General features: G+C 35.6%; 1 protein-coding gene across 2 annotated transcripts in view; it reads left to right on the top strand.

The window, feature by feature from the left end:
- Nucleotides 1-20,866, top strand: part of TMEM67 (transmembrane protein 67) — a 32,411-nt gene that overhangs the window by 2,654 nt on the left and 8,891 nt on the right. Inside the window, exons 3-20 of one of the 2 annotated variants that reach the window (XM_071421608.1) lie at nucleotides 1,034-1,127; nucleotides 2,559-2,658; nucleotides 3,102-3,171; nucleotides 3,277-3,351; nucleotides 4,566-4,628; nucleotides 6,897-7,051; nucleotides 7,172-7,280; nucleotides 8,818-8,904; nucleotides 10,811-10,876; nucleotides 13,770-13,926; nucleotides 14,293-14,416; nucleotides 15,283-15,388; nucleotides 17,208-17,264; nucleotides 17,360-17,458; nucleotides 17,951-18,049; nucleotides 18,384-18,470; nucleotides 19,195-19,294; nucleotides 19,396-19,535. In XM_071421608.1, coding sequence (XP_071277709.1) covers nucleotides 1,034-1,127; nucleotides 2,559-2,658; nucleotides 3,102-3,171; nucleotides 3,277-3,351; nucleotides 4,566-4,628; nucleotides 6,897-7,051; nucleotides 7,172-7,280; nucleotides 8,818-8,904; nucleotides 10,811-10,876; nucleotides 13,770-13,926; nucleotides 14,293-14,416; nucleotides 15,283-15,388; nucleotides 17,208-17,264; nucleotides 17,360-17,458; nucleotides 17,951-18,049; nucleotides 18,384-18,470; nucleotides 19,195-19,294; nucleotides 19,396-19,535 — 1,788 coding nt within the window. The remainder of the gene's footprint in view (nucleotides 1-1,033; nucleotides 1,128-2,558; nucleotides 2,659-3,101; nucleotides 3,172-3,276; nucleotides 3,352-4,565; nucleotides 4,629-6,896; nucleotides 7,052-7,171; nucleotides 7,281-8,817; nucleotides 8,905-10,810; nucleotides 10,877-13,769; nucleotides 13,927-14,292; nucleotides 14,417-15,282; nucleotides 15,389-17,207; nucleotides 17,265-17,359; nucleotides 17,459-17,950; nucleotides 18,050-18,383; nucleotides 18,471-19,194; nucleotides 19,295-19,395; nucleotides 19,536-20,866) is intronic. The other variant, XM_071421609.1, reaches the window with a different exon arrangement.

The following is a 20,866-nucleotide window of genomic DNA, read 5'->3' as shown; positions in this document are numbered from 1 at the left end:
ATACCATTATTGTGATATTTAGGCTCTATCTTCATAATCCACAATATTTCATCTTCTTACTTCAAAATGAGATGCTCCTACTATGTTACTTGAATTATAATTATAATTTCATCAGTTCTTCTGACCTTCCTTGACAAATTAAGTTACAATTTTGTGTCATAATCTCAGCATTGATCCAGAGACACCAGGCTAAACAAGATTTTTTCCCACTATAGTCAACAAAGAAATGTATTTTTCCATCAAACCAACTTTTGAGGGTGAAGCCTCAGGAGAGAGGGTGAGCCTCTCTCAGGAGAGCAGCTTACTTGCCTGAGTTAGGTGTTCAGTGGCTAATGGGCTATGTAGGTAATTTCCCTTTTCTTTCCATCTTCTTGCTGTGTTAGACAAAGACTTTGTATCCTTTTGTGTTGTGATCTTTTGCTATTTTTTCCTCTTTCCTGCAATGGTGGCATTTGCCTTTGATCTACTGCCAAGGCTTTTGCAAAGATAAAATGGTCATAGTGGAGAAGGGAGTAACATCAGTAGCACTTGAGGATGAGAGTTGTCTTCATTTTCCTCAGTGGTTTTATCTGTAATGCAGTTACTTCATAGTATAAAATAAGTGTGGATATGAACTGTCTGGGTAGGTACAAAATTCCAAACAATTATATAAGCTGCTTCACTTAGAACTCTTCAATTTCCATTACTTCTATATATTTAAATGCAATTGCAGCATGCAGTTTATATGCAAAATGTCTATGTATGCATTATTATGTTTATTCAATGTATCTTTTTTTAAACATTCTATTTTTCATTTTCCCTGAAGGATGTGAGCTAACAGGTTCAGAGGAGCTTAACTTTTTTGTGTGTGTTTGCTAGAAATTACTTTTGCTAGATTGTTTAGCCTTTTTTTATCTTTAAAAGCTTCATGAATATTATTGATGTTTTATCTGAACTCATTTTCTATTAACTAAAGGCTGGATAAGGCATTCTTCACAGATACTGGATGATCTCTATATTTTTGAAAATTCTAATGTTTTATATTTTATTTTAGAGCGGAGTTACTCAAGATGGATGGAATTGCATTACTTGCCCCAGAGGCCTGACTTCAAAAGGAAACTGTAAATGCCCCAATAATGAAATACTAGGTAAAAAATGTATTCCAGCTATGAGATGATAGCACTTGTTTTAGATATTTGAGTTTACTAAGATACGCTCTTCTGTTCAGTAAGAAAGAAAATTTTACATATGTTTTCTTATCTAATGTAAAAATTCAACATCGCTCTTGATCTTCTTTGTCATGAAAAACAACAGATAAATCTATACCATTGCTCATTGCAATAAAAACTATTGTGCAAACATTCCATGAATGAATACTGATGTATCACTTCCTTCAAGCTCTTTGGCAATGGATGGAGTCGTTAAAGTTGGAATAAAAACAATGTCAATACAGACTATAAAAACATTACAGTGTTTTGAAGTATAAAGTGCAGTAAAGGAATTGTAACTGTATGAGTAGGTGGGAGAGAACAGGCTGAGCAAATCAAGCAAATGGCTGTGCATTAGTGTCGGTGGATTTCGTGCCTCCCTGAGATAATTGTACCTGTGACTTTCTGAGATGTGCTTCCCTATACCTGTGCTTCTTACTTGATGCTCTCTAGTAGTTGCAGATGACATTCAGTAGACAGAAAAATAATGTTAAATTTAGTGTTAAATGGATTTTTGCTTATTTTGCATGGTAGAAACATAAGAGCAAAGTACAGTTTTCATCAGTGGTGTAAAACATAAAAGCTCTTGGGACCTCTAGTTTTCCTTATTTTCAAAGACATGAAATGCCTGTAATTCTCTGAATAAATATTACAAATGTCCACTTTAGTTAAATTTCTGACAGAATATATTGGAGAATCAGTGTTTTCCAGATCAATAATTTTAAATTTTCCTAGGAATCTGCAAAACACTGAATACCAGTCTTCTGCCTTAAACTTTGTGAGAGTTACAAAGTACATTTCAGGCCTTTATGGTAAAATATTGAGAGCAAATCTGATTCTGTAATTTGACATGCAGGAAGAACATTAGTACTGTATTTTTTTATGCTCTTTGGATTTTTTTTTTTAATAATTCAATTTCAAATCTCTTGTTCAGTTGATGTAGTCGGTGGAAGATGCAGTTTTGAAACTTGGAAATTGTGACATTTCCACGAATCATTTCAGATGAAATGTAATTTTTTTTTTCCCAGTAATTTGCAAACTTCTTGTTTTGAATTTTTGCTTTGCAGTGAGGCCTTTGTTTGAATCTTATTCAGAATAAATAACAGTGGAACAGCCAAACTAGACATGAAATGTTGCATTTCTCATTTAAAACTAAACTGCATGTGCACACCTATAAGCAGTGCACACAGACGTGCATGAATGTGCATTTGTAGTGGATGTTATTTGCATGTTGTGCTCTTGATTTTTTCAAAATAAACTCTTTGAGTTTATTTTAGATCTGCACAGATGCTGAATTTTTTCACATTTATCTCGAACTGTGGGACACTGCATCAGTTAGTTTTATCAAAGTTGCTTTTCTTTTCTGCTTAGTGGAAAGAAGCCTTGATGGTGTTTTGCTTGATGAAGCATTGTGCATACATTGTAACGGAAGTGAGCACTCCTTCTCTGCCTCAGATGCATCAGGAAGCAGGTGGGGGCTCTTTGCCTTTTGTGATGATAAATTTAAAAGTGTCATGCTAGTTTAAATGGAATATTCCTGAGGAACAGACCATGTCTTTGGGATGACAGTTTTGAAGGCATGGAATTGGAAATCCTCAACCCTGTATCAAACCTACTGTGTTTTGCGCTCACTGAAGTCCTTATATGGCCAGCAGCTTGGTTTTTTGTCTTGCTTTAGTGTGACTAAAAAGCAGGCTCTGGATTGGAAGCAGAAGAGAATTCTTATTCTGATAAACTGAAGTTTTCTACTTCACTGGTAGTAGAAACAAATCAGTAATCACTTTTGAATTTCAGTTCAAACTAGTGAAGTTGCTGATGCTGTTCCTGGGCATGCTATGTAATCAGCTTTCTCTGAGGACTAAATATCATACTTAATTACATTTTAAGTGCATTCTTCATGTTTGTGATCCATAGGTGTGTAAGGTGTGAACAGACATTCATACAAGTAAGCAAGTCTTGTGACTGCAACAGCCCAAACATTCTAGTAAGTAGAAGAATGGTTATTGTATTGAAGTTCAGAAAAAGAAAAGTTATTTTGACAAGTGTATCAATATCTTATTAATATTTTTTATTCTTATATTTCTTTCAGACTGGGGGGTTGTGTTTCTTGGCTCATGAAGGTTTACCCCCAAAGGGAGTTGCAGCTGTTCGTTTTGCACAGCTAGTAAGTGTACTTATTCTAAAACACTTCTACGCTTTCTCATTACTTACTTTCAGTAAATATTTCAAATTCCCATTTTTTGTCTGATCCCAGTGATGGCAAGGTCATTTGCATCAGGATAGAGTGCAGGTATGGACACCAAGCAAGCATTGTTATAATGGAGTAAGCTTTTAAAAATTCATGCTGTTTTGGAGACTGAAAAGGGCAAGTAATTTACATTACTTTAATATCAAAACTAGTAGCATGTGACCTTTTGTATTAATTGTGTGCATTTAAAGCATACTCTTGTATCACAAAAACATGCTGAAGAGTCCCTGAGTGCCTCTGGACGTTTTTACTATATAAAATATGTATTTGTGTAAAACATTTGAAAAAAATACAAGGCTTGAGTTTACTGCTTGATCTTAGACCTTATAGAAGAAAATGGGCACCTATAAAGTTTGAGATTGTCTGCAAAATTGCTGAACTCCTTGAATTAGCTAATGAATGAAAATATGTTCTACTGAGAAGCTTGAAGGGGTTTTCATTGTTTTAGTTAATGAACTTTCATTAAATGTGAAATCTGATCAAAGTTAGGACCGTTTTCCAGGTAGTTCTGAATTCAGGAAATGCTATGTGGCTAAGAAATGTGTTTTTCTCCTAAATGAGTTGATGTTAAAAGCTACCACTTGAAAGAAAGTGAAAAGCAGTCTTCAGTTTTTCAGATATGAAACATTCATTTGCTCCCTGAAAATGCCATCTTCTAAGTAATATTTTATTGAAAATATGTCTTTTCAGTTGCTTCCAGTATGTATGAAGGCTATGTGTAGTTCAAGTGTGAGTAGTTATAAGAAAGAGATTATAAAAAGGAGGAACTAATTAATTTGGCAAATTTGGTCCTAAGTTAGATTTGCCATCAAGTCAACATCTTACCCCTGAAATTGTTAGTACTTCCCTTGTGTGGTAAAGAAAACTTCTACATCACTGAATCATATTCAAAGCTTAAATAGTTCAGCTCTTTTCCTGTATACTTTGTTTAATTTAGGGAAATGAAAGAAATTATTGCATTACGGTTGTGTTTTGAACTAATATTGTTAGACTGAGATATTTACAAATGACAGAATGGTCTTAGGAAAAAAAAAAAGTGTAGCATCTTCTAGCTGACATAGTTTTCCAGACTGTTACATTATGTAGGAGTTGTTGTGAACAAAGACAATGAAAAAATTCCTTATTTACAGGGTGTAACACTGGCATCAGCATGGTTTCTGAAAAACCTTCAGTCCTCAGCCTTTGCCTGTTGGGTGAGTTTCACTAATGTTTGCAGTTTGCTTTTTTATACAGAATGGTACTCTATAAAAGCATGTCACTTTTATGTTTGGAACTTACCTTGCTTATTTTTGAAGAATTTTATTTTGACATGAAAAGAGAAAAGAAATAGCTATATATACAGAATGCTTAGAAATATTGAGGGCTAGTCAATGTTAATCCAGGTCTATAGTGCTGGAATTTTCACAAGATGAATGGTGTTAAAGAAAAAATCCTTCAATATTCACTAGTATGTGACCTACTATCCATATATTTGGATATAAATGAGCATATCCAGTATTTACTGGCACCTGTTCTTTACCTTTTAGTTGGTTTTCAGTTATTCATAACCATGAAACCATCCTTTTTAGCTTTGCTTTGCTTTCTGTATGCAAGTGTTATTTACCATTATGTTGCTCTGGGTGACAGTAACCATGGGCTTTGGCAACAGAGTTACAGACACTCGTGAAGGGCATGTGTCTCTGTTCCCTTTTAACAACTCTGTTATGACACATTCTCATTTTCCTTCTGTATTGCTCTCCTGAAGATCAGATTTTAACTTCTCAGGTTCTACTATCTGTCTCTGTTCCCTATCTGTCACAACCCAAAGGATTACCTGGTCAAGAAGTCTCTAAAGATCACAATATGGATTTGCAGGATTCTGTAATACACAAGCACATGGATCTTATTTCCTTCATTTTTTTATTAGAGATTTCTGCAGTTTATTACTGGTAAAGTGAGTATAGTTATGATTAGTAAAGCAGGTGTATATATGTACCCCAGTGGTAGCAGCAGTCAATAGCAGCAGAAGGCATGCATTTCAATATTACAAGTTGCTACAAAATGATCACTAGGAAAGCAGCAAAGGCTCTTATGATGAATTACCCATATGTGTGTGTATTATTCCAAATAGTACCAGTACAGTACTCAAGAAACCACTCCCAGGAGCGGGCCCTCAAAACTGATGACAGATGAAGTTTCACTTCAAAGATGATCAACACTGCAGAATCTGGAGGCAGTCAGGCATCCCTAGCCACAGTCTGGTAACTTGCCTAGGAGAGCTCATAGAAAAGTTTGTGTAGACCTCCTCTGTGTGTAGAGATTGAGAGAGAGATGAGAGGCAAGGACAGATTCAATCTCCATTTTGGGTAAAAAGTAATTTTTATATCAGAGACACATAAGGTGGTGTAGGGCAGCACCACCTGGAGCAGCCAAGAGATGACAACATTTTATATCTCAGACTAGTTTTTGTGTTTTCCAGACTGTTTTCCTACTTTTTAATGTACAACCATCAATAGCAGTTGCCTATTCCTACTCTTTTGGAATGTTTTCCATCTTCTAAATCCTAAGCCTTGTCTAGACTCTTTTTCATCTTTCCAGATGATAGGTTGCTGTTACAATTCCTTGGGTTTGTGCTTATTTATGGTATCTCAGGAGGCCTCTGAAGTTCAGGTACACAGCTGCACTTCTCAAGGATGTTTCAGACTCCCAGGCCATGTTCCCAGGCTGGCAGGTGTCCTCTCAGTCAGTATTTCAGCAGACTTTTGTTCAGAATTTTCCCAGATCACCTTTACAGCTGCTCCTATCATCATCTTATACACACAGCTCTGAGATGCATTCTCCCACTGGTCCCATTCTTTATCACTGGCATCAGTTTATTCTGTTTGTCTGCCTCACCCTGCTTAGCCATTCAGAGGCGCTGCCTGCATATGATGAGCAGCTGCTGGTTTGACCCACACAAATGGGGGTAAGGAGGTGGCAAGTTAATACCAGTGCAATGACCCCTGCACACAGATGCCAGGTGTCACCTCTGCATAGCACTTGGCACTGGTGTGTTTACCAGAACCGAGCAAGGTATGTGAAGCTGAAGAGAAAATACTACATGCATCTATAATCGTCAGTCTGAGGTCTTTGAAGTAATCTTTGCCATACAGTCTAAGTGGTATTAAATATTTTCATTCTTACTTTGTTTTCTAAGTGCAGATTTTGACATTTCTGTCACTTTTAACCATCTAGTGGATGCAACTAAAATAAGCTGAAAAAGTGAGAGTATTGATTTCATGCTGCCATCTGCAGTTCTATAAAAATATGGTACCTGAATACCTGGAAGAAAATACTAGATATTGACAGAATGAAATTACTTTCAAGTGAACACAAAGATTTAGGAGTAGCTTCTTAAAAATAACATTAATTTTATGACTGCCTCACAAAAGGGAGGGGTAATTAAATACTTTTTTCTGTGTTCTTGTGTTTCTCCACTGCAGTTGTACTCTAATCTAACAGCATGCCAAGCTCTTGGAAATATGTGTGTCATGAATATGAACTCATTGAGCTCTTCAAGTACTGATGCCTGTGGTTTGTTTCAGTATATTTTTGTCAGTACAGCAAGGGTAGGCATCATTCATTCAATACCCTACTGGTAAGTTGCCTTTTCCATAAATTTTGGTCTTTAATAGCTTTGTAGGGAAATTATTATTCTAAATGTTCTTTGATGAAAAATCTTATGTTTCATTAGAGAAAACACTGTAACTTTTTTCAGGAGGCCTAATCTTCCATGGCTGTATTATGGTGACCAACCAGGATTAGCATCCCAAGTGCTTGAGAAAAATCATTTTCCTACAACCTTCACTTTTAAGGGAACAGATAAGGTAGGTGTTGGGTAGTAGACATAGGGAAGCATCCATTAGGAAGAGGACACATACCACATAAAATGTTTGGATTTATTATAGATGTGACTCTACTAAAGGTGAATTTTAGGCAGTTAGTGTAATAAAACTCAGTGTGAGACCTCATGGAAGAGGAAGGTGATATTTACCTAAGATAACATTTGGTCTCTTCCTTTGCTCTCATATCCACATTCTCATAAGGCCTAGTTGTGCTTGCCTGTGTGGTCTGACCAGGGCACAAGAAACAAAGGATGCCAGCTTTTAAGTGTTCATTGGTGTCCCCAAGGATCTGGATTAGGAGTGGTAAACTAGTAACTACACAAACCTTTTAGACATCTTAAGAGTTTAGGAGTTCATAGTTGTTTTGACACTGTCTTTTGCTTCAGGGTCTTTTTTACTTCCATCTTCATAAATCTGAGGCAAAGTTGATCTTTGATTTTTTTTAAATATGTACAGCCTTTTGTCAGATTTCATGGTGAACTCATGTGAAAAAGAGGGGTAAATATGATGTGCTGTATCTTTACTGCCATCCTCCTGGTGTGCCAAAGTGCTGGGTCTTTTGCTGACAAGTTGTCTGTGCCAGGTTTTATCACAACCCATTTATTAGCTCTGTAGCTGAAAACAGTGTTCTTCATCACTTTTATGTGGTGTTTTACACTTTCTGTTGCTTACATAGACATTTCTCCCCCTACTCAATTTATTTGTAATATTTCTGCTACACATCTCTACAAGCTGATTGTATCAGAGATGGATTCAGTGTATTACTCCAGCCTTTTCCTCTTACTGCAGTGAATTAGGGGAAAAAAGGTGAGGAAAATAATTTTAAGGTTAACAAAGCCAGATATACATCCCTGGGAGGGATGGACTGCTTAAGTAGTTTGTTAATTGGCACATTTTTATGAAGAAATCAGATAACAAATCAAACAGTAAAGTGATTTATTTTTCCAAATTCATTGTAAAATAGAATAACTGAAATAGGTTATTCAATTTCAGCTTATTACAGAAAATAGTACTAGTGATAACCTGTTTGTCAGTTATACTGCCAAATTTATCTAGAGTTTTCTTATTGACTCAAAAATAAAATTATTATGCCTTTTTCAGCCATATTCTACAAGGCTAGTTTTTAAATTAAACAATGATGCAAGGTAGTAGTTGTTTTAATAACTGAAATACTTGTTGTTCCTCCTAACACTGAAGGTCCTGGAAGCCCTCTAGATTCCAGGATTGTATACATTAGAAATCTGCACAGATTCCTGATTAGGTTAGGGCATATCTACATGTGTAGAAGTTCCTTTGGAATTTTTTCCATGTCGCTAATGAAGCTGTAGAAGAATGGTATGTTTTTGTAAAAAAGTAAACTACCAAACCCAAAATTAAAAACAAAATCAAAAGGGCAAAAAAAATTAAGGATTGTGCTGAAAGTTTTAGGAAACATCATACAATTAGACAGCAGTCTCTAAAATGTGTATGTCCACTTCAGGGCAGTTTCATTGGTCTTTATCTTTTTTTTCATCAACAGGATGTAAAGCTGAAATTTATTGCAGCCTCATTTGATGCAGCAGGAAATTTTCTTAAGTGGCAAAGTTTGGAAGGAGGTCTTTTACAGGTATGTTTGATTATAGTTATCTTCTCTTGATAACACAATGTTCTGAGTGCCTTTAGCCAAATTAAGACAGAAGCCAAGAGTTTGGTTATTACACTAATGACAGTTCATAACTGTAGCACTAGGTTAGGGAAAATAGCTCTTTATTCTTGCTCACAATGATCTCTACAAAATCAGAAGTATAAATTCATCAACACTGCCTTCATCCTTTAGACCAGTATAAATTTGGCATATTGGAAAGCTCTGAAAAATAGTGTTAATCATTTAGAATCAGCTATCTCTGTCTTCCACTCAGCATAGTTGCTCATGTGTAGTTTCTTATTAAACATCTTTTTCTTGTTGAGAGAAGTGTATTCTTTAGCTCTGTGTCCACATGTGTTTATAGATGATGCTATGAGTATGTCCCCATTAGATGCTGTCAACTATTTGCACACATCATGGGGGTGACAGTCAAATCAATGGTTATGTCACTGTCAAGGGAGGTAGGAAAGCTGATCTACGCCATTTTCCTTGCATTGTCTTGGGGTTTTTGCTTGCTTATTTCTTTTTGTTTTAAATATAAAATGTACACTATGACCAGCATGTCCCTTTTTCATAACAGCAAATTATAAATACGTGGTGGGAGAGTTTACATAGAAAGGGGGGGGACTGGCTGGCAGTGCCATTGGCCACTACACCCTCAGATGTCAGGGACACAGACATTCTACTTCAGCACTACCACGCTGTGTAGTTAGGCTGTGAAAAATGCAAGTAAGCAGCAATTAGAAAGTGCAATAGTAATTAGTCTATCAGAGAGAACAATGGGCAGCTGCAGCATCTTACAGAATAGAATTTGTTTAGCAGTCCAGTGGCAATCTAGGCACTCTCACTATTTCCCTAGACAGATAACAATAGGAACACTAGCAAGAACAATTGGGAATTGTTGGTTCCTTTTCTGTTGGAGCACATCACTTCAAACATTTCAGTGTCTGTAGAAGAGCAGCTGACATTCAGTATTTACTTTGTTACTGCCTCAGGATGAGCCATCTTGTGTCTGTGTCTCCAGTTTTAAGGCAAACTAGTGTTTAAGAGAACAGGTTACTAAGACAGGTACTATGCATAGAAAATTATATATTCTGACATATAAGTTTAGTTTTATTGGGGCACATTTTTTTTCTTGGGCAAACCTTTAACAGCTATCAAGAGCCAGTGGGAAAGGAATAGCTTTTCCATTCAAAGCCTCCTTCAATGTAATAGATTGTGCATGATGATAAGACATCACAGTGCTGAAGTGGTCTCAATGCATAATTGTAGCAATTCCCAGAATTTCAGTTTCACACTAATACAATTGTGTTTTATGCAAATTTACACTTCATTCTCATTTTGGGAAAATGGCTCTGGCCTCCACATTAGACTTTGGACCATTTTTTTCTGGATTCACCTGAATCTGCTGTTCTTTGCTGAAAATATGTGTTGTATTAAAAAAAGAAAAAAAAAATCTGTTACTTGCTACAACTTTGATTCTCTGAGAATGACAGCTTAAGAGAAACAGGGCTGTATGAATGTGGACTTCTTTTCTTAAGGGATTCTTGAATTTATTAGAAGCCTCTGATTGAGCTTGAGGCAATACAGTGCACTGAACATTCAGTCCACAGAAAGATTATTCTTGCCTGTTTGGATGCTGCTGTCCACAGATTTCAGTGATGGAACTGAAAAATACTATACAATTATGAATAAGGTAAACCAGCATTTTAAGCACATCAGTGTTAGTGAAATAAATAATTGTGTTTACCCCAAAATAAATCCTTCCCTTATTATTTTTTTTTAAATCTTTTGTGAGGACTCCTAAATACATAAGTACTTGTAAATATTTTTCACATGAGAAGATGATACCTTTGAATTCACCTAATTATAACTATGTTTTATTCAGCTTTGTCCCGATACCCAAACTAAATTGGATGCAGCTTATGTTTTTGGAACAACTTACCAACAAAATGTAAGTAAGATATAAAATGCTATTTTCAATTTTGAATTAAGCTGCCTTATATGTCATTAGTTACTCAGTGCATATTGAAGAAGTTTTGGAGTTTAGGCATAAGCTGCAACATGGAGTTCTTTCTTAGGAAATTGAATGAAATTAGTGTGGGTTTTTTAAATTATTTAACTACATCACAAAACTTGTTTACTACATAGTATAATCACAGTAAATTAAATTGGCATTTGTATTTGTGAGGTTGCTGACTTTGCAGTGGAAGAACACAGAGCCTGAATTGTGACAGCCATATGCTTTGTATCATATCTCCAAATTTTCCTACAACCATCTTTGGCCAGTTTTCATATGGAAAGAAGGCAAATCCAGTCATACCATGCCTGAATATTGTTTCCATTTACTCTTTCTGGTATGCCTTGATTTTAGTGAATTCTGTGAAGACATTGAAAATCTATTTTAATTGAACAGATGACTCATGAGAGGAAAGAGATTCTTTAGCTGTGTTAACTATGAAAAAACACTGTTGGGGTTTTCACACTTTACTAAACACCAGGAAAGGAAGAGGGAATAGAACACTAAATTATGTCAGCTGCAGAAATGGTTCTGCCAGTGATAAAGCATCATTAATTTTTGTCTCTTAATATGTTAGATGGGAAGGTGGTAGTCTCTTTGGCAATGGAGTGGAGAAAGAGACATCTTTATACAACTCCATATATGTGCACAGCATCTCATACCTATATATTAATATTGTTTATTAACTCATCAAACATTGAAAACCATTCCCCACATGATGTGTTGAAGTGTGAAAATACAAAACTCTGGCTGCTATTTAGGTGGTGTGAAAATCTTGGAAAGCAATAGCTGTTAAAGCTTACTCTGGGAAATTTAAAGTGTTTACCAAATAACATTGACAAATCTTTGTTAAATATTTTCATTTATCAAGATATTTAATATCTTTCACATTGTTTAATGTTTAATCCATATTTCAGTATTTCAGATAGAATGAAAACATGTTCTATTTAGGATCATTGAACTAGTTGAGTATGAGGCTTTTTTTCTTTTTAAAATCTTGAGTATTTGATATTGATTCTGTATTACCTGTATTAATAACAGTTAACATTGTTGGGTTTGAATAGATACATCAGTAACTTAATGAGTATTTTAAAATATCATTTTTGTCCATTGTATGCATTACTTTTGTTTTTTCCTCTGTGGCTTTGGAGAAAACAGGGTTGACAAATTACATGAGTATTTAAAATGCATGGTTGTTCACATTTGCAAAATGTTACCTGCTTTCACATCTAACTTCTTCATACAATCACAGAGTGGTTGAGGTAGTCAGGGACCTCAGGAGGCTGTCTTGTCCACAAGTCAGGCAGGGCCATGTAGGGCAGGTTGCCTAGGACCATATCCACATGGTCTTGTATCCAAGGAGTCACTCCACAGCCTCCCTGGGCAGCCTGTGTCAGTGAAAACCTGTCTTCTGATGCTCAGAGGGAGCCTTCTGTTTCAGTTCATGCCCAGTGCCTCTGGTCTTGTCACTGGGCACTGCTGAGAAGAGCCTGGCTCTGTCTCGTACACCCTCCCTTGTACAATATTTGTACACATTGAGAAGATCCCCTGAGCCTTCTTACCTCCAGGCAAAAGAGTCTCAGCTCTCCTCATAGCAGAGATGTTTCAGTCTCTCCCTCACCACAGTGGCCTGTGCTGGACTGTATCAAGTAGTCTAATTTCTCTCTTGTACTGGTGGGCCCTGAACCAGATTTCATGACTTCAGCATTTATGTTTCTTGACTTTAATGTTTATGCTGTTTCAAATTTTATGTCTGTGAGGTTTGCTAGGATATTTCTTCCAAATCTGTTGAAAAATTTTAAGAGCTTCATTCTCCACAGTACTCATTGTAGTTAATTGCAGTCATTTCCAAGAAGTTTGCATAAAATCATTAGTACCGGGTAATTGCTTGCAGATAGCTGGAATACCTTGTTCTGCCAGTACTTCAGTATGGCAATTTGACACCATTTCTCACATATTCTCAAGAAACTCTCTGCTCAAGGCTTGGACAGGTGCACTCTTCATGGGGTGAAAAAGTGGCTGGATGTCTGGCCCAGAGAGTGGTGAATGGAATTAAATCCAGCTGGTCAGTGATGGTATTCCCCAGAGCTCAGGACTGGCGCTGGTCCTGTTTAACATCTTTATCAATGATCTCAACAAGAGGATCCAGAGCACCCCTCAGCAAGTTTGCAGCTGACACCAGATTGGGTGGGAGTGTTGATCTGCTGGAGGGCAGGCAGGCTCTGTAGAGGGACAGGCTGGGTCAATGGTGTGAGGCCAATGGTGTGAGGTAACAAGGCCAAGTGCCAGGTCCTGCACTTGGGTCACAACCAGCTCATGCAGCACTCAGACGTGAGGAAGAGTGATTAGAAAGCTGCCCAGCAGAATACCTGGTATTGCTGGTCAACAGCCAGCTTGTCAAACATGAGCCCAGGTGGCCAAGAAGGCCCGTGGCATCCTGGCCTGTACCAGGATTGCGTGGCCAGCAGGATTAGTGCAGTGATTGCCCTCTGTGCTTGGCACTGGTGAGGCCACACCTTGAGTGCTGTGCCCCATTTTGGGCCTCTCACTTCAAAAGGACATTGAGGTGCTGGAGCATGGGGAAAGGGACAACAGAGCTGGTGAAGGGGCTGGAGCACAAGTCCTATGAGGAGCAGCTGAGGGAGCTGAGGATGTTTAGCCTGGAGAAATGGAGGATCATGCAGGACCTTGATGATTCTGTGATTCTTTCTTTTGTGAAGAAGTAGTACAGATTCCACAATAATTTTGTAGAGAAGGAATCCACAGCTTGACAAGCTAACTAATTAGTTAAAGTGATCTTTTAATTTTCTTTTTTTTTTTCTTGTAGTGCAAAATTTCAGTTTCTAAGATTTTATTGGATTTTGCTAATCCAGTCTTTTATGACCTGTTCCTTGAATATAATGGTGGCAATGGACAGCAACATCTTTGGGCTGTGCCAGTTTTAAATTTGAATCTTCAATACAACGAAAAGTTTGTTAATCAAGGTAAGATGGTGATAATAACATCTCTATGAATTTAAACAATCTCAAAACTTCAAATAGAAATAATCTGTGTTAACTATTGTTACTGTGTTGTGTTTAAAGATACCACAACACACCATAACTTGTTTCCATTTAAAAAATGTAGTATTTGAGGTCAAGTTCTGATAGTTTTAGTGCAAGCTTTGGTTGCATACACCATTCCAATCAGTAATATGCACGAATAAAATAATCTCATTTCATTATATATTTGTATAAGTTGAAAATAAACAATTTTAAATCCTCAGTAGTTACTGTGTGTTATACAATTATATGTGTTGTTTCTCATACATTTCATTCTTTTTGTGTGTGTGAAACTTTCATGTTTTCTAGGCAGTAATATGAACAACTGGCTTTTGACTCGTCGATTTTTTTTGGTGGATGCACTTAGTGGAAAAGAGAATGACTTGGGAAAACCACCAAGGGTAATTCGGATTGCTAGCAAAATAACAATAAGGTACAATAATAATAATATATAGTACATAGAAAATAACAACAATATATAGTACATAGAAAATAAAGCCAATGTTGTATAGTGTGCCTTTTATTGTCTTAAAGTTGTTTTGTTATGTATTTTCTAATATGTCTAATATGTAATATGTTTCGCTTTTTCAATTGCATATTTGGGAATGGAATGAAATTCCATAGGTTGTTCTGATGAGTGAAAGAAAACAACCTTGACTTGTGGGAGTTAAAATCACCATGATTCCCTTCCAGGTACAAGGATCAGACCATGTTTGCATAATGCAAGCTAGCAGGTATTCAGTCTCCTCTTAGAAGCAAGTTTTGTCTGGAAAGACCAAAAAACTCCTCTGTTAATTCTTTTTCAACGTGTGTGATGCTGACTATACAAGGATCTTATTTCATCCTCCATATTCTTTTTTGCAGTATTTCTACAACCTGTTGCCTATTCTGTTGTACAATCCAGAATAGGCTTGTAGTCATTTAACTAAAATTGTGTGACTGCCTGTTAGGGTCAGTACTGATTGCTCATCTCAGCTGGAATACATTTTAGAAGAAACTTTTTTTCTCCTTTATGTGATATCCTCCTGTAAGATGTAGACAGGTAAAGATTGATTCAGGTATTTTCTTACAAGTAAACAATCCTTCCTATGACTTTTTTTATATATTTCTGTACATGCCTTTGTACACTCCAGTTGTACATTTAAATGTGAAGTGCCATGTTATTGAGTTAGAAATTCACATTTTATTGATCAGGTTGTTCTATTCATTTAGTTTTTTCTTACAAATTTCAATGATAGCTTCCCAAACACTCATCCAGTTGTGTTTTTTTTTTAATAATCATGCTCTGTATTTCTGCAGTATCCGTCTGGTATCCCATACACAGAGAGGAACCATCTACCCTCCTCTCATTACTGTTGCTTACACAGATGTGCTTGTCCAAAACCCTGAAACCCAGAGTGTGATGGTGAGATCTTTGTGCCACCTTAATCATACTTTTAGTTCTGTTGGAATTCTGATTTTTGGTAGTGGATAATAAAAATTTAATAAGCAGTTTCTAGTTCTTATCAGTTTTGAAGTTATAAGTTTTTACTAAAACCTTTTAAAACAAATCAGTTAAAACTCTTACTATTTTCAGTTTATTTTCAGTCTTTTTTAACTTAAAACACTTGGAATTTGAAATCGGTTTTATAATGCTAAATTAGGCTACAGTTAAATAAAATTATACACAAAAAATAATAGATAAAGGACTCTAAGGAGCACTGCAAGCAAGTTATGCAAGGAATTAGTATTTTTATTTAGAACAATGCATTTAGAGGAGGTTGTTATGACACAGACATTTCAGATCACCTGTATTTTAAGTTAAAGTGTTGGTAATATATTTAAAACATCCTTTAGTGTTTCATCTTTCTGTACTGAAAACCACCAAATTCTGCTGTAGCAGATGCAGAAGGGACATTTTCTACTTGCCCTTTTGTTTGCCTTCATGGATAGCAGCACAGATGTCCCATTCTTCTCTCTTGTTGGTATGTTAGATCACACTGCTTTAAAAAATAAAAATACTGATCTTAGGATGGTAGAACAAAAAAAAAATTACATTAGCATTTTCTGCTTGTCAACCTTCAACTGTTTAGCCTTCCAGTACAAATAGACATCTGGCTAGAAGAAATTTGTGGTGCTAGAAGCATTCCTTGAGTTCCATATTAGTTGCATGAAAGCAAGAGAATTAGAAAGATAGAAAAATCAAGACCTTTTTTTTCCTGCCTCAGTGATGTCTTTATTTAACCGCTGAGACAGCACTGTATCTAGAAAGCAATTAACTCAAATAGTGATGGTAGGAACAATTGTTTCCAGTTCCTCAATTTTCTGTCATATTATTTCATCCTTACATCTAGATCTGTGGGATATATTTGAGTATTGCCAATTTTGGATGTCTTGTTGCATTTAACAAATTTTATGCAACTAAAAAGATACATTGAATTTTGTTTCCAGTTTCTGTAAGCACTGAGCTTGTAGTAACTGAGGATATTTAGACTTCAGTCCAAGTGCAGTGATAGAAGGAGGTCTGACAGGAACAAATGTTTGTGGAACACAAGATGTTGGGAAGGAGGGATTGGTTTTGGGGGTGGGGGTGATGCTTCTTTTAAACTTAATTAGAAATACTATTTATTATCATGCTTGTGTTAATTTTAGCTGTACAGTGATAAAGACTCAGGCCAGAATATTATAAAACCAAGACAAACATTTTCTCTTCCATGTACAAATTTTTCAGATCAAAGTCAAAAGAGATCTTAGGTTAAATTGAAGCTAGAGGGAACAATTTTGATGCTGCGTGACAATTTTTATCTCATTCAAGCTGAAAAAACCCTAGTATCTGAGCTGTGCAAGCTTATCATGATTTTGCATGTTGGTCTAATTACATCAAGGTTACCTTTAATCAGTGATAAAAGGAGAAGTATCAAATATTCAATGTCTCCTTTCAGGAGGAAAAATTCATGCACATTTGAAAGAATTACAGATAGGTATAGCTGGTAACTTGCAGATGGCAAGCACCCATCCCCAGCATTACTGCTGGTAAAATCTGCAGTAAGAGTTGCATAGTGCATGCTGGTACTGAGCCTGGCAACAGAACACACCAGGTCATCTGCAGTAAAAAGAGATGTATGTGGTACTTGTATAGTAGCCCTAGATGGGAATTCCCACCAATTAAAACTGAAAGCTGTCTATAATGGTTGTAGCACTTCAGAATTGCTATGCACATTTACTTTTTGTATTTTAATATTCAGGTTTCTTTCGCAGTCAGCTATGAGATGAATCAGAGAGAGGCTCAGATTCAGACTGATGTAAGTTGTAATTCCCTTTAATTTGTTGATATAATTATTTACTTCTGTATTTTGTGTTTTAAAAATATCTGCAAATCATTTTTTGTTATTTTCAGATCGCACTGGGTGTGTTGGGTGGACTGGCAGTGTTATGGTCTCTTCTCAAGACTGCAGGCTGGAAGAGGCGGACAGGAAGCTCTTTAATTGACTTGCAGGTATGAACAGCTGCCAAACTGAAAAGGGACATCTCTTCCTCTCTTTAAGGGCACCTTAGCTGTCATTCCCTGTGATTATAAAAGTTCATTTTCCTAAGGTAACTGAAATAATTTCTAGCCTAGCTGCACAGAGCCGTGCCCCAGAGTTAGGCTCACTTGAGGAAGTAGTTGTTTTGCATTCTTTTTGATTCTGATATTGTCATTGAGGAAAAGCTGCTCTAAAAATAGAGGTGTTTACAGGGCTATTCTGATCAGTTGAGTAGACTTGGTTTTCAGATTAATTCTTCCTTGAACAACAACCAGCATGTACGAGTTTCAGCTAGTGAAAATACCATAAATATATAACCACAGTGGAAAGCTTTTGTTCAGGGCTACTTTTCAGTACTAGAGTTTCCTTTATGAGCTACATAGCATTTTCTATGAATGCATTATGAACATATGCATTACTTAATTAGTTTTACAGATGGCTACAGCATGTTTTTATAATTGCAGACAGTTTTCAAGTTCTTACTGTTCTATGCTGGAGACCTTGCCAACGTTTTCTTTATCATCACAGTGGGCACAGGAATTTATTGGCTTGTATTCTTCAAAGTAAGTGTCCTTCCAGTTTTGGATGTCAGAAAACCTAGTAATATTAAATATATTTTACATGGACATTAATTTTCTTTTTTCTTCTGGTTTTTTTTTTCTTGTCAGACTGTTGAGGCAAGTTCTATATAGCATTCTGGTTTGTGTGCTTAAATTTTGTGTTCGTGTGTTTCTTTTTCTTAGGATTTGTTGTACTTGCAGTCTGCTTAATAGTCATTTAAAATATTTTACACATTCATTGATCTTTTTCTGGAAAAGTTTATTCACATTTAAGCATTTTTAATTATGTTGTCACATATGCCACATGTACTGTTTCAATGTAACCTTTCAATTATAGGCTCAGCAGTTTGTATCTGTCCTTTTACCTCTTCCATCTCAAGAAGAAGATTTTGTTACATACATAGCGTGTGCATTTAGTTTAAAGGTAAATAATTTTTTCCTCACCATAAAATACATTCCAGCATGCTTCTATGTATGTATCCTATTTTTAGTAGGCTCGTTTTTAAATATCTTGTACAGTTATTAGTTATTAGTGTGTGGATGTTATGTCCTAATAATTATGTTCTTCTGAGAATCCAGTCATTTTTCCATAGAAATTTATTTTGTGGAGTCTTTATAGGAAAATAAATGTCTCAAGAAGGTCACAAAAGAAAGACTGAAAAATCATTCTTTCACGGATAAAGGTATAAAGAAACCCAAATAAAATAGCATCACATCAAGAGAACAAGTACTTCCATTTAAAGCACAATGTAAGTGCTCTGAGTTCCTGATTAGAAAGAAGAGAGATCCAAATAATTACATTCAAATATGTAGAATTCTAAGATCGCTGCTCTGTCTTCATGGCACATACAAATATTGTATCAATTGTCGATATTATACTGAATTGGAATTTGTAGTCCAGGTTAGTATGTTATGGGGAAATAGTCAGGTTTTTGTAATTTGTTACTTTGCTGTATTTTCTCCATGATTTTGGACTTAACATTATTCCAAGCTTTTAAACAAACAAAAGATTATCAAAAGTTGGTAATAAAGCTGCAGTCTCATGAACAATCAAGATACTGCTTGTTATGTTTAATGAATAATCCATGCAATAACTATTCCTCCATTTTTGTGTATATGCTGTTTCTGTCCTTACTTTTCTCTCTTAGGCTCTGCAATTTTTACACTTGCTGGTTTCACAACTTGCTATTGATATTTTCTTTATTGACTGGGAAAGACCTAAGGGCAAAGTTCTTAAAGCAGTTGAAGGTAATTCAAACTATGCTTGTTTGTATAAGCAGCTTTGGTGAAATTCAGATATTACTCTCAGATATTAAATTTTAGAGCCTTATTGTATGTACTCTTTTTAGGTGAAGGTGTTACTAAAAGTACTGCTGCACCTGTGAGCATATGGAGGACATACTTTATAGCAAATGAGTGGAATGAAATTCAGACAGTGAGGAAAATAAATCCTCTCTTTCAAGTGCTTGCAGTTCTTTTTTTTCTGGAGGTATTATTATTATTATTATTATTATTATTATTATTATTATTATTATCATCATCATCATCATCATCATCATCATCATTATCATTATTTTCATTACTATCATTTATAATTCACAACCAGAGTGTAACATAAGAGTCTGATATTTATTTCTCGCATTCTGTATAGTGAATCACCTTTAAATTGAACTGAAATCATGTAACTTAGTAAAATAATTATTTTAATGAATTTTTAAATTCATATATATATATATATATATATATATATATAGGTTATTGCAATATTTAATTAAGGAAGACTTAAAAAAATCCAAACTTTAATTACCTTAGAGATCTAACAAAGATCTCTAAGGTGATGTTTGGGGATTTTTTTAAGGTAATGAGTTACCTTAAAAGGCTTAAGAGACTGATAAATCTGTGTACACACTCGATTCTTTATTTGCCGATTAGCACCTTCCTGCCACAGTCTACAGCTTTATTTCTGATTTCATATTTGTCTGAACTGAACTTCCTTCCTGCTAATTGCTGCAGCTGCCTTTTATTATGCAGGAAATAAAATGTGCCAGTTCTGTTCCCAATGGCAGTATGCCTCCAGTTACAGCTTCAGAATGTGTGAGAAACTGTGCTTTAACTTCTAAAAAATATTTGGGTTTGTTTCTTTTGTAGTTTAGTAATTTTTTCTATCTTGGGAAGTATTCTTAAAGTGTGTAGCATATAGTTGTTTTTGTGGGGTTCTTATACATATTTTAACACATTTATCCAATTTTATAGTCCTTTTAAAAATTTTCCTTTAAATTAAATAATGAAAGTCCTGAAACTTTCTTCATTCACTATGTGAGCATTTTTGCTGTTGGTAAATACAGGCCAGGACCAACTTAGGTGCAATGTTACAAGAGAGGGAGAAAAGAGAGCACCTATTCTTACTGCACTCTGCAGCTACCTGAAAGGAGGGTGTAGTGGGGTGGGTGTCTCTCCTCCCAAGTGACAAGCACTAGGACATGAGGAAATTGTCAACCCACCACAAGTATATTTTGGTGCAACTTCTGTTATGAAAGATTTTCACTATTTTTTCACCTCTTAAGTATTTCAACATATAGTATTCCTCTCATCTTTTTTATTTTGGAACTTTTTCTAGATTTTTTTGTTTAAAATAAATTCAACCATACAGATGGTGGAGGAAAATATATTTCTATACAATAAAAACAAAATAAATCAGTCTTTTAAGAGTGGCAAAGCACATGAAAATTTGTTTTAACGCTGAGATATATAGTACCAAAGAGCTGAAATTTGGCAGAAATTATATCCCTATGCAGTACAGCAGTAGAATCTTTTGGAGTT

Source organism: Agelaius tricolor, unplaced genomic scaffold (assembly GCF_023055355.1).
Source record: "Agelaius tricolor isolate 1412-34295 unplaced genomic scaffold, bAgeTri1.0.p SCAF_2, whole genome shotgun sequence".
Taxonomy (NCBI): domain Eukaryota; kingdom Metazoa; phylum Chordata; class Aves; order Passeriformes; family Icteridae; genus Agelaius; species Agelaius tricolor.
This window is presented reverse-complemented; position numbering and strand designations above follow the sequence as displayed.